Raw genomic sequence first — 13,258 nt, 5'->3', positions numbered from 1 at the left:
CATGGACACAGGCAGGTGGGTGGGGCTGAGGGGCCCTTCAACTTCCTGGAGAACTGGCAGGTGCTGAGGCTGGGTCGGAGAAATCTCCCTCTCCACACAGAGCTTCCAGCCGCCTGGTTGGGGTCAAATGCTACCTCTCTCCTACAGAACCTGCCCATTCACCTCCTCAGGACACCCTGATCAATGGACCAACACAACCTGCCCTGTGCCACAGGGGCTGTGTCCAGGGAACCTGCTCTTAGACCAACACACCCCTCCTCCTTTGCTTGTGGAGGAGTCAGGTACCTTGCATCAACTTTGTCCTGAGCCCTAGTCAGTGTAAGAGGACCTGGCTCTGTGTTCCCTGCAGGCCCAGCTGGGCATGGACATGGTCTTGGTACCAACCCCCAGGCCAGGCCCAATCACACACACCCCCAACCCATGAAGAGCCAACAGAAGGAGCCTGTGTGCTTCTCAGTGGCCCAGTTAGTGGCCCAGTTATCTGAAGGAGCCCCTGGGATGGATGTACAGTATCCACGTGACAGAGGTGGGTCAGCAGAAGGAACGCTAGCACTGCTTCCCAAAAGCCCTCCTCCCTCCAAGAACTGTGGAAGCAGGTCACAGCTGTGGGCTAGAGCTCAGGGGTGCAGGGCCCAGACCTGCCAGGGGCCCTTGGGCTGACTCCAATCTGGTGATCCTAGCCTGCACATGTAGGGAGAGCTTCCAGGGCCAGCCTGAGCAGGAAGGTGCAAAAGAGGGTTGGGGTGCTGTCAGCTAGGACAGGGTCTCAGATTCACAAGAGCAGGTGGCATCTCACAGAGCAGGCAAAGGTACCTGCCTGAATGAGTACAGCTGGCTCTGAACCACCATGGTCCATTTGGCAGGGGGTAGGACTGTACTCCCCAGAGGCTGGACTCACACACTACAGAAGTGGGGCAAGAGGTGGGACCCAGGAGCAGACAGGAGGGCCTTCTTCCCTTTCCTGCCCTGTGGTGGCAAAACAACTCCAGTCCACACCCAACATGCAGCTACCTGTCAGCTCCTCTTGGGGACTTAGGCAGTGGGGCACTCACAGGGACTGGACCTGATAGCTGGAGCCGCTATGGTCAAGGTAAATGGCATAAGAGTGCTATCCAGAAGGCTTAACACCTGATTAGGTTCCAAACCAAGACATGCCAGAGCCACTGCCTACCACCCTGAGCTCAGCATGTCCCCTCCAGGGCCCAGGCTGGAAACTCTGCTGCCTCCAGTGAATGGGGGGCATCCTCTGGTGCTCTGGCAGGTCCCCACTTGTTCTGCCTTGTCTGGAGCCTGAAGTGGCTCCCTCCCCCAGGACCATCTGTTCTCCTGTGCTCAGCCACAAGAACAGCCTACAGCAGTCTACAAGGAGACTCTCCCACAGTCCCTATGTCAGGACACACGCCCAGTCACTGCACATAAGGGGCCCTGGCAGGGAAGGGGTGAACACTGGACCCGAGAGGCCTGGCACCCTTGGCTTTAAGCTCCCTGCCCCCTAAACCCACAGTGAAAATAATCCCTCGCTCCCTGGCATGCCCCAGTTCCAGATGCAGCTCAATCTGGCACAGCTGCCACAGATGCAGGTCAGGACTGGGAGGTACAGTGGCCCTGCTTCACAAAGCTCAGCAAGAAAGCTGCCCACAGACTCAGGAAGCCCAAGAGGACAAGGCCACCCTGCAGAGTTCTGCACTCTCCTGGGCAGGTTGGGCTGTAGGGCCCCAGGACTTCCCCTGTGACATCACTGCCCCTGTTGCTGTCCACAAGCCCCTAGCCCAGGGAGTCCAGGAGCACCTGCCAAGTGCCAGATCCAAGCCTCCCTCCAGGCCTAGCCTCTACAGGGACTGTTTGGGGAGCCTGGTTCTGCCTCCTCTGGGGCTGCTGTTGCTGCCTGGGGGCCCCTGTCCAAGACACAGCCCATTCTGTGCGTCACCCAAGGACTCCCAGGGCACACCTAAGCAAATAGGATGTCAGGAAAGGAGCCTGAAGAAATGGAGGATGGCCTCTGCCCTGCAGGAGGTGGAGGGCAGGGCCAGTGTGTAGCTCAGTGCCATCACAAGCAAGGGAGAAGACTAACAGGCACGGAGCCCCCAAGGGGCTTGTGGCCAATGAAGAAACCTCCCCCAAACCCCAAAGACTTCCTAGTCTCAGCTAAGCACCTGAGCTGCTCACCACCCACAGGTAGGTGCGGTGCAGGGACCTCTGGCCATTCTTAGCTCAGGGCAGACCAAAGAATGGCTGTGTCCCCTGGCCCTTGGGAATGGTGGCTGCTGCCTTGGAAGGAGGAACAGGAACCAGAGCAGGAAGCAATTCTGCAGAGACCAGGTCCTTGGCAGGGACAGGCTCACACCCTGGGCCTACAGGCCACACAATCCCTCCATTGGTAGACACTACTGAGGACCACCTGCACGCTGTGGGCTACAGAGACTGCAGAGGGTCCTGGCCCAGTTACTTTCAGCTGGGAGTACTGGAGCGTGGGAAGACCCTGATCATATGGGCCTCTTGGGCTGGGGTACAGATTTAGCCTACCGAAGTCCCAGTACTAGGACAAGGCATCCAGGAGACCACTGAATGGAGTTGAAGAACTCTTAGCCCAGCTCCAGAGCTGGGCCAGTCCCACACGCCCCAGGATAGATGTCCCGCCCACTGGGGGATGCCGAGCTCCTAGGGTCAGCCTGGCCCTGAGGAGGCGGTGCCAGTCCCACACGCCCCAGGATAGATGTCCCGCCCACTGGGGGATGCCGAGCTCCTAGGGTCAGCCTGGCCCTGAGGAGGCGGTGCCAGGGCCCAGGTGGCAGGAGAAGGCGGGGCGCCAGCCAGCACTCTGCCAGCCTCACAGCTCAGACTCACTCCGCAAGAACATCATCTGGTCCTCGCTGCCACCTCGCCATAACTTGGCTTCTGCCATCACTTGACCCTCGTTGTCACCTTACAAAGTAAGTCCAATGAACAGGTCTCTTGCACAGAGGGAAACCCAGGCCCCAGTACTCGCTTAGACCCGTACCTCTGGACAGACCCTAACCCCTGGGGCTAGGATAGCTACCCAGCGGGCCAACTGGTGGAGTGACCCCAGCGCCGCGCCGCCGAGCCGCGTCTGTCCTGCGCCGTGCGCGCCGCCCGCAGTGCCCGCGTGCGCCGCCGTGCGCCGCGACCGGGGGCGTCGCGAGGTGCGCGGGCGGCGGCCGGGCTCCGGCAGCGGCGGCAGGTAGGGCGGGTGCGGCGCGGGCGTGGGCAGGGCGGTGGACCCCCAGCCCCGGAGGGGTCCACGCGCAAATGCGCCCACGCCCACGTGGCTGTCCGCGTGCCAGGCCGCGGGAGAAGAGCCCCGCACCAGGGTGGGCCGCTGGAACTTGGATCTTTAGGAGAGAACTGCATTCCCCCACCGATTTCTGGCTCATTCTCACTCCTGAGGGATCCTCTGCCGACCCCTCCTACCCTGGCCGATTGGGGCCGAGGCTTGAACCACCGCCAAGCCCTTGGCCCTTCTCCTGGCCAGGCTTAGTGCAGCACCCCGGGACGGAGATTCTGCCCAGGACAGCTCCTGGGCCTGAAACAGGCGCCCCCAGTCCCCTTCCAAAGTGGAGGATGCCAGGGCTGGGGGCGGAGGAACTGCGGGCGGGCCCACTGGTACCCTGGAGTGGCCTGGGAGTAGGAGCAGCAAAGGGTTGCCCATCCTCACGGCCCACAACTGCCAGGTCTCCCAAGACCTCCCAGCTTGCAGCTCCTCCTGGTAGGATGGGAAGCTGAGGCCAGTGGCCTGAAGGCTGCTGCAGACACTGGCCCAAGGGCTGAGGCCTGCTTCCCCAGACCCTCCACACGCCCCACTCCACCCGAAATGCAAATTGCAGCCAAATCTGCCCAGCCCAGGAATAACTTGCCTAGTGGGCTTTGCCATGCAAAGCAGACACTGCACAGGAGGGCCAGGACATATCCTGCATCCAGGGGTCCTCAGCCTGCCCCCCACTGGATGGTCTGTGGGCCTGACCAAAGGGTGGAGGAGCTGGTCTGGGCACACCAGTGCCTGTCCTGCTGTCCCTGGGAGCAGAGGAGAGTGGCCCATCCTCTACCCAGCTAGGCCTAGTGAGAGTGTGGGTCCAAGATGGAAGTGTTCAGCAGCTAATTAGCCCCACTGGGCAGGGGGAGGCGTGTGGGGCCTCGTTAATGGGGCCTCATGGGACATCACAGGGCCCTGTGCTGGTCTTGCCTCTGTGGACCCAGGGAAGGACAGGGCTGGACCCCTCCTTCCCCTTGTCCTGGGGAGCTCAGGTCATTGGGGGGCAGCCCACAGTTGTTGCTTCCTCCCTGCCCTCCAGCCCCAGGCTGGCCACTTCCGAAGCCCCCGACGCCATGGAGGAGTGGGATGTACCCCAGATGAAGAAGGAGGTCGAGAGCCTCAAGTACCAGCTGGCCTTCAAGAGGGAGATGTCCTCCAAGACCATCCCCGAGTAAGTCCATCTTGCCTTGTGGTGCCTGTTTCCTGCCTGGCCTCACTGTTCATTTGTGAGCCAGGACCAGGCCCTGGGGCGGGTAGAGGCCACAGGAGGACCTGCACTCACCTTGCCCCCACCCACAGGCTCCTCAAATGGATCGAGGATGGCATCCCCAAAGACCCCTTCCTGAACCCAGACCTGATGAAGAACAACCCCTGGGTGGAGAAGGGCAAGTGTGCCATCCTGTGAGCCCAGGCCCAACTCTGCTTGTGAGAGGTGTGACTTTATAAAAACTTCTCCAGTATCTGTGCTTTGTACATTCCCTGCGGGAGGTGAGGCCTGGGGTCCTGGGGTTGGTACACACTACAGCAGGTCCCGGATGTACAGGCTGCGCCGCACCGCGTTGGAGACGCCCTCGTTGAAGCGGAACCAGACCTGGCTCCTGCCCACTGCTGTGCCCATGAGCCACTCGGCTGCGTCATTCTTGGAGGCCTCCACCTCTGTGGGGACAACACAGTGGGTTCTGGGCCACTCCTGGCCCCCCACAACCCCCCCCCCCCCGGCCACCCACACACACCTGTGTTTGGGGCTGCAGCTCTCCTGACTATCACACGTCCAAAAAAGTCCCTCTCAGGCTGGTGGGGAAGAGGGGCTGTTAGGCTGGTAGAGTAGTTGGCAGGGCCTTGGGCATCTGAGCAAGGGCCCCGGGCTGGGAGACCTTTCCCAGCCTACTACAGGCTTGCCAAGAGGACTAGGGGCAGGACCAACAGGTGGATCCTTGGGACTCAGAGCCAGCAGAGGCTTCTCACCCACTCCCAGCAACCCTGCCCATACCAGTCCTGATCCTGGGGCCATGCCTCTACCCCGCACCTGCTCCTCCAGGCCTGTTCTTTTCATGATGTGCTCCAGCCTCTGCTTGTGGTTGCATGGGGCAAGCGGCTTCACTGCCTCACCCCCACTGCACCCCAGCAGGCCTTCCGGCCCTGGGGGATGCTGGTCCACCTGTAGGGAATAGTGGGATAAGGGCTGGTTGGGCAGACCTAGACCATGGAGAGCGTCCATTCCAGGGCCCTGCCCACCCAGGACCCACTCTGTCCAATGCCCCCAAACAGGATCACCTGGGAGCTGTGCCCAGCCCGGGCAAAGTCCTCTGCCCGCCGCATCTTCTCCACCTCGATCTCCCGGGCAATGAGCTGCTTGGCCTGGTAGGTGAGAGGTTTACGGGCAGGCAGATCAGGGAAACGGCAGACCTCCTCCACGTTCCTGCTCAGGTATACAAGGCAGGACACCAAGGCACCAGTCAGCAGGGCCAGGGCCAATCATCCCCTTGGTCCACCAACCCCACATAGCACAACCTAAGAGTTGGGAGTGGAACCAGGTCCTGGAGCTGCCCTTTCCCAGCCCCAGGGCAGTCTGGAGCTAACTGCCTTCAGCCTATTTCCTGAACTCTTAAGAGGGGATTAGGTGGAACCCGCCAGGCTGTGGGGGAGCAAGACATCATCCCGCCTATGCCTCCTGCCACTCTGCTCCCACAGAGCCCTGGGAAGCTGTAGGCACACATAGGCCACCCAGGGTGAGGGTGGGGGGCTCAGGAGCCACTCCTGTGGGACACTGAGGCCAGGGAAGCAGTCCAAGGCATGGTTGACCCAGAGCAGGACAGGGTCCCCAACTCAGCCACATCTGGAAGAGGCTGAGCTGGAGATGACACTGGTGCCTCACCAAGACCACATTGGCCTTTGTGCCCAATCTGCAGCCTGGAGGCCTCCCCAGCCCGGTGTGCCGGAGGACTCACGGCTCCAGCCTGTAGAGATACTGCCCATCAGGCATGCGTTCCTGGCGGTACGTGAGGCTGTAGGCCAGCATGGTGCCTACGAGGCTGGACAGCTGTTGCTTCTCGCGGGCACTGTACAGCTGTGTGCTTACCTGGGAACAGCGGGACAGGCTGAGTAGGCAGGGCCGCTCCAGCCAGGAGCCCACCCTTCCCTCAGCACTCAGCACTCACTGGCCGCAGCCTGGGTGCAAGGATGTCTAATAGCAGGCAAAGAGTGTCCAGAACAAGGGCCTGGGGCGTGGCCTGGCTGCGGGTGGCCGGTGCAATGCCTGCCACCAACGTCTGGATCAGGTTCCTTATCTGGCTCATCCGGCTCTGGGCCTGGGAAGAGAATGAGCCAGGGTTGGGTCCCAGAATGTGCCAGGGTCAGACCCTGGACACAGGCAGGCACAGGACACACCTCCTGCTGGCTGCTGGGGAAGGTGATCCGTGGCACATGGCTAGAGGCAAAGAGTACGTGGAAGGCTGCAGGCAAGAAGGGCAGGTAGCGCAGAAGTTGGAAGCTCTGGCCATGGTGGGCAGCGCGCTCCAGCAGGTCATCAAAGGCCAGCCAGTCAAGGGCTGTGCACACAGCACCCATGCTGGAGTCTCTGAGCCGGAGACGCAGGAAGTTGTCAAACAGGCCCTACGGGAAGTGGCAGCCTGAGTCCAACAGCCCATGCCCCGTCCACCCACACAAGTACCACCCGCAGGATCCCTCTCTACCGCCTGCCCACCCTGCAAAGTCCAGGGTGCAGGAATCAGCTATAGGGAGAGGCCGCAGGGCCTGAGGAGTTCCACCCAGAGCTCACTTGCTTGAGAAAACCCTGAGGGTAGGAACCACCCACCCACTGCTTCTAGGAGCCCAGAGCCAACAGAGTCCAGCCCCAGCCCCTCCCCAACACAGCCAAAAAGAAGCTCCACCCACCAGAATCCAGGGCACAGAGGCCCCACTGGCCCCCCAGGGAGTCCCACCCCTGCTGCCCCTCTGCACCATGACTTTCTGGACTGACAGATGAGTCCCAGCTGTTAATCCAAAGCTGCTTAGAGTTGGGAGGCAGCTTAGGGATTCCTGGGGGGCAGGGGTGCCTTTGCCACCTGCTTAGACCAAAACCTCACCCTCTCCTGCTATCCAGAACCCAGCCCTTCCCAGCCCCCAGGGACCCACCCCTTAGACAGCTCCCACAGCAGCCAGAGCAACCCCTCATTAGAGATCCAGGTTCCCTGCCTCCCTGCACCCCAAAGAACTCTGAGGCCCATCCCTCCACGTCTTGCTCCTGCCCCACCTTCTCCTCACACAACACTGTCCAGAGAGCACTTGCTGTTCATTGTCCACTCCCTTGCACAGGGGAGAGGTCTGCAATGGAGGGCAGGTACCTGAACCACTTTCTCATGCTCGCCTGCTGAGGTGGTGATGCGCAGGAGGTGGTAGAACCGCTGGGAGGCCAAAGTGAGGGAGCCCGTGTCCCCATCACTGAGCAGGAGCGAGTGGGCTGGCAGGGTCGGGACCTGGCCAATAAGTCGCCTGCAGGGGCAGCAGGGTGCTGAGCTGAGATGGAATCTAGTGGCAAGCAGAGGCACCCAGCACTCCCTGACAGCCTCGAAGCCCTGTCCCACCCAGCCGGGGCAGTCTCCTGGGTGGTGTTCTGCTGCCTTTGCTGGTCTAGGTCTGTGCCACGTTGCCTAGGGTTGCCTAAGACTTCAGCTTCAGTATCCAGAAAGCCCCTGCTCTGGAATTCCCCTTGGGGTAGGCAGTCCTCAGGAGACCAGGAAAACCAAGTTCCACAGACCCAAGAGCTCCCCACTCCCAGTGCCTCCCCTCTGTCCTCAGGACACTGACCAGGTCAGCATCCCCACTGGGCCCCAAACCTCAGTCAGGGCAGACACGAGTGTTCCCTGCCCACCTGAGGCCTGTTGGTCTGGCTCAGGTGGCAAAGACATGGGTGATCCCAGCCACACTCTGAAGCACCCTCCCACCAAGGTGTCCAGGTGGCTTCTGCCACTGGCCCTAAGCCATGCAGGCTGTGGGGACCCAGGGGTAAGGGAGGCCATGTCGGAGTCTCAAAGGCCTCCTGGCACTGGGTCTCTGTTGCTAAAGGTGGTGTTGGTCCACACACACAGTGCTGAGCACCGTGGCCATAGTGCTGAGGCTGGCCTGCCACACACTGCCTACCTCTGGGCCCGGGGAAGCTGGAAGACCTCTTGCCACACGGAGAACAGCCCCTTGCGCTGGTCCTTGAGGCCAACGTGGGTGGTCTGCACATCCCGTACACTGAGCTCCCGCCGTCCCCGCCCATGCAGGAACTGGAAACAGGTGGCGGGTGAGAGGCAGCACCCTCCCCCGACCTTGCCCCACCTGGGTGCCTGCCCACCTGCAAAGTGTTGATGCAGGCACGGATGTCATTGTCTGTCTTCTCACAGAGGGCTGCCAGTGCACCAGGGTCAGACCGCATGCCTTGCCGCAGGGAGACCTACGGAGGGGGACCAAGTGCTAAGCTTGGACCACACGCCCTGCCGCAGGGAGACCTACAGGAGGGTGCCCAAGTGCTGGGCTTGGATGCCATGCCCTGCCCAAGGAGGCCTACAGTGCTGGGGTGCTGGAGTACCTTCCCACTGCTCTCAGAGAATAGCCTGCCCTCAGAGCCCACCCTGTGACCATAATCCTGTTCCCTACAAACAGGTAAATAGCAGCCTTCATCCTGTAAGTGACAGGCTGCAGGTACCTGGAATTGGCCCCCAACCCTACTTGACCATCCACCCCATGGGCCAAGCTGGTCCTGGAACCAGTACCAGGGGCCTTAGTAGGGGAGGGGATGAAAGCAAGAGGGGCTAAGACAGGGCCATATCCCCCCCACCCAAAGTCTTTGTGCAACCCTGGCTGCATGCTATGCCCTGCTGACCTCCTGGAGCCGCTGCACCAGCCTTGAGGGCAGAGTGGGTGGGAAGTGGAGCAGGAAGGCCTGCTGCTTCAGCTGCCGCAGAGATGGTGCAAACCTGTAGATAGGAGGCCATGTGCAGGGGCTCCTCCCCAGAGCCCTAGGTCTCTCCCATCAGGAGCCCTGTCCAGCTACCCGACTCACTGGTCATTGCAGATGCAGATGATGGGCCTCATCAGGAGGCCCCCCTCTGTTCGGCGCCGGCGGCCCCCACCTGAGGGCACAGCTGGGGCCCCTAGTTCTGCCTCCTGTGGACCCTTGCGGTTCACGATGCTCAACAGAACATTGATGGCAGCCTTTAGGAAGGTGCACAGCAAGGTAATGAGCTGAGGCTCTGGTGCCAGCCCACCCTCCTCTCCAGGGCAGCAAGGAGGCTCACCGTGGGGGCCCCGTCAATCTCATCAATAACCAGACAGTTGGGCTTTCCACCTGCACCTAACACTGACTCCATCTGCGTGGCTGCCTCGATGCGAACACGAAAGGCCTCGGGGCTGCGGTCATCACTGCAATAGTGAGACCAGCAGGAAAGTATCATGGGGCAGCAGTGGCCTCAGCAGGAGGGCCTCAAGACATGAGCCATGCCTTGTGCAGAGGCCACTGAGGAAGGCTGCGAACCCACAGACCACACACCCAAGGCCCCCGCCCCTCCATGAGGCAAAAACAACCAGAGCTGGATTTCAGGACTGCAGCCCAGACTCCACCACACATGTCAGAACAGACAGGAGACCAAAGAACAGGGCTTCCATGCTACCCACCTGGCATTCATCTCCACCACGCAATACCCAGCATGTTTTGCAATCACGTGTGCCAGCGTGGTCTTGCCCAGCCCTGGGGGCCCACAGAGCAGTGCCACCTGCAGCCAAGACAGATGAAGATGCGCTGCAAGCCATGGCAGGGGGGAGCCTGGCCACCAGCCAGAGGCGCACCCCAACCCACCCAGCCATCACATGAGACTATCAGTCCCAGTACTCAGAGCACAACAGTCCTCAAGACAAAAAAAGAAAACCCTGCAAGGGCAGTTTACTTGGGCAACGACCTACCATTCACCCAGATCATGCTGGTGTGGTACAGGACCCTCTTGGGGACACTGAATTTACCAAAATTGTCAAGAGAATGAAATCAAGTTCAAACTCCGAACACCGGTGTTTCATGCCAAACTGACCCCCACAGCCTCTAGAGTAGCTAAAGACCTGGCATCTGTCTCAAACTCACAGATCCTGGAGGCACAACAGCACCAGCTGCCCTGTGGCACAGCCCCAGGCTTCATGGGTGTGCAGCACAGCTGGACGGGGCTTACCTTCTGCCGTGGTCGCTGGCTTGGATCCAGTTCAGCCTCCAGCATCTCCTCTAGCACCTGTGCATGGCTTTTCCACTTGCCAGGGGCTGTGGCCTCCTTGCCAATCCTTGCTGGCTCTACACTGGACCGGGGCTTCCGGGCAGGCCTCTCATGGCCAAACACCACAAGGTCCCAGAGTTTCAGCCACTTGAGGAGGCAGCGGTTGGTGAACTGCAGGAAGGGAAGGTTGGCCTAAGGGAGGGACCCCTGCCTGCCCCTCACATCAATCTGCAACCATGAGCACCAAGACAGATGGGACACCGAGGCTCAAGAAGGGGAGGGTCCAGGCACCAGTCCCTTGGCAGTGATGACACAATGGTGCCCACATCAGGGCCTCCATGCCCACAGACCTGACCTCAGCCTCCACAACTCCCTACCCTCCCTAAGAAACCCAGCTCAGTGCAGGAAAGGGAGCAGGCTTGGGGCAGTAACCAGCAGTAAAACAGCTCTATGCTGTTTCCCCATCTGCAACTCATTGTGGCAAACCAGACTCCCACTTCATTCCAACAGCCCAGTGGACTGGCAATGCAAAGGCCAGCTGGATGCGAGGTCTCTCCCTGTAGTTAACTGAAGCCAGTCACAACCAAGAAGGACACTCACGTCATCACTGAGCAGCTCTGTGTAATGCTTAGGTGCAAACTCATCCACCCAAAGGCAGTGTTGGGATGTGTCTTGGACACCAGCAGTCTCCTGCTCTGGGACCTCCATAGGCTGGGCCTCTTCTTCTTCAGGCCTAAGGCTGGAGAGTATTGTGTCCTGAGCTAATGTGTTCATGCCTTTACTGCTCACAGGGACCATACCAAGCATATACTCCGCAAGAATCAGGGTAAGACCAGAAAGGGTCCCGGGGTGGACGAGCCCACCAAGTCACCTGTGCAGAGTATCTGAGAGCCGCTGGGCCTCCTCCAGCAATCGCTGGTGCCGCTATGCAAAGAGAGGTGCAGGTCAGGACATCTCCAGTAGCCAAGAGCCCCAGGACTCCCCCCAGCAAGCTCTACAGACCCCACCTCATTGTCGACCTGCTCTTTCAGGGAGCTGAAAGACACACCCAGCAGGTCCAGCTGGCCATGGCCTCGCCACTGGACATCCAAGAGAGGGCTCTGGGTAGGACAAAGGCAACAGTTACCTCTAGACCTCCTCAAAGGCCATGGGGTCACCCAAAAACTCCACCCCCCACAGAAGCTGGCCAAGGGAAACAGATGAAACTCTATCTGATCAGAGACAAGGGAGGAAGCCACCCCGGCGGGAACAGGTCCAAGAAAGGGAAGGCATAAAGGGTAGAGAAAGGGAAAGGGGGACCCTCCCCACCTCACCCCAGGCAGTGCACAGGGTGGAGGGCATGTGAACAGCTAGGATGGCAGCAGGGCACCAGAAGGCTGTCTCCTCTACAGCTGCATCCCCCAAAGCAGCTTGGCTCTCCCCAGCCCCAGGCACACCCACTTCCAGCAAACCAGGCAGCCACCTGCCAAGTCTGCTGAGAGCCCAATGGGGACATGAGGCCTAGGATTCTTTCTTAAATAGCCTCAACATGCCCATCCCTCAGGAAGGCCACAATCAGCCCCATGCAGACTCCACCTTTACTCCAGTGCCTGTGGGGTCAGCATGCAGCACCAGAAAAACCCGGTCGCCGCTGGTGGATGTCACATTGATGAAATCCTCTAAGACTGGGGGTCGCCTCAGAACAGGATTGCAGGTACCTGGCAAGGCCTGCCTGGGACCTGTATCTGGAGTCCTGGGGAGGAACAGGGCTGTCTCAGGGACTCTGCCTCCTGTCACTCCCAGATGGAGTGCCTGGGCCCACCCTCCCACAGGGCCTAATCCAGGGAAAGGGAGCTTTCCAGGTCCCTCCTGGACAGATGTGGTGTGAGGAGTGCCCCAGTCACACACCCAGCACCCAAGAATTCAGGGGGGACATCAGGACTCAGTGGGGGCGTGATGTCCCTTGGCGGGGAGTCAGGAAGCAGCATTTCCTCCCTCTTGGGTCCGAAGTCCAGCCTCTTGACCGCTTCCAACTTGGGTCGTTTGACCTTAGGGGCTGCAGAGACACACAGAGGGAGCAGAGGCTCTCCCCTGCCTCACCCACCCAGAGCGCCCAGGAATCATCCAGAGAACCTACTGGGAGGCAGAGGGTCTTCCCTTCCGGTAGAGGCATCCACCTCCCGTTTCCTGGTGCTGCGCTTGCGGCTCCAGGGAGATCCGGCCGGACAGGGACTGACCGCCACGTCTCCTCCAGCGATGACCTCCTCGAACGTCAGCTGAGGCCTGCCCGGGGTGAGCTGCTGGGGCTTGGAAGGCGCTGGGAATGGCGTCGCTGCTGAAAGAGGAGTCACGGCAGCTGCCCCGGGCAGGAACCGACCTCCGTCCGCGGGGCCGGCGCACCCTACCGCCCAGGCCCGCTAACTCCGGCTCACAAGGCCACAGTCCACCTCCTCCGCGCATCCCTCCTAGACCTCCAGGAGGTCACGACCCCCTGGCCCGAGCCCACCTTCCAGCTCGGCCAGCACCTCCAGCTCGGCCGCGAACTGGTTGTGAAAGTCATCCTCTACGCCGTGCAGCTGCTCCTCGTAGTCCTCCATGGCGCCCAGCGCTGTGCAACACTGGCTCGGGTCAGCCCCGACGCGCGCTCCAAAACTCCCGCGCCGCAAAGGCCGCGCGCTGCTCCGCCCCGAGCGGCCAGGACCGCCAATCAGCGACCGGGATGCCCAGTAGCTCTCACCATTGGTCAGAGGCGCAGGGGCGGGGTCGTGCACAA

General features: G+C 60.8%; 2 protein-coding genes across 3 annotated transcripts; one reads left to right on the top strand and one right to left on the bottom strand.

Moving 5' to 3' along the window:
• Positions 1-2,782: 2,782 nt before the first annotated feature.
• On the top strand, positions 2,783-4,728 carry Gng13 (G protein subunit gamma 13). 2 transcript variants are annotated; one of them, XM_046423012.2, is made up of 3 exons: positions 2,783-2,930; positions 4,308-4,439; positions 4,568-4,728. In XM_046423012.2, exons 2-3 carry the CDS (start codon positions 4,342-4,344, stop codon positions 4,671-4,673), a joined length of 204 nt encoding a protein of 67 aa, XP_046278968.1. In that variant the 5' UTR covers positions 2,783-2,930; positions 4,308-4,341; the 3' UTR covers positions 4,674-4,728. The 2 variants fall into 2 exon arrangements, with proteins under 2 accessions (XP_046278968.1, XP_058434606.1); XM_058578623.1 differs by lacking the exon at positions 2,783-2,930 and adding an exon at positions 3,141-3,199.
• On the bottom strand, positions 4,689-13,159 carry Chtf18 (chromosome transmission fidelity factor 18). The gene is made up of 22 exons (XM_046422917.1): positions 12,992-13,159; positions 12,623-12,820; positions 12,394-12,541; positions 12,082-12,238; positions 11,514-11,606; positions 11,378-11,430; positions 11,107-11,245; positions 10,468-10,677; positions 9,926-10,023; positions 9,550-9,673; positions 9,315-9,466; positions 9,135-9,228; positions 8,607-8,705; positions 8,408-8,538; positions 7,612-7,759; positions 6,656-6,880; positions 6,427-6,576; positions 6,217-6,347; positions 5,543-5,687; positions 5,295-5,426; positions 5,002-5,059; positions 4,689-4,924 (listed from the first exon to the last, which is right to left on the bottom strand). Exons 1-22 carry the CDS (start codon positions 13,080-13,082, stop codon positions 4,788-4,790), a joined length of 2,913 nt encoding a protein of 970 aa, XP_046278873.1. The 5' UTR covers positions 13,083-13,159; the 3' UTR covers positions 4,689-4,787.
• Positions 13,160-13,258: the final 99 nt, after the last annotated feature.

This window comes from Marmota monax, unplaced genomic scaffold (genome assembly GCF_021218885.2).
Source record: "Marmota monax isolate L192 unplaced genomic scaffold, Marmota_monax_Labrador192_F-V1.1 WCK01_AAM20220418_F8-fsc00035, whole genome shotgun sequence".
NCBI lineage: Eukaryota > Metazoa > Chordata > Mammalia > Rodentia > Sciuridae > Marmota > Marmota monax.
The sequence above is the reverse complement of the archived record's forward strand: the minus strand, read 5'-3'. Positions and strand labels throughout refer to the sequence as shown.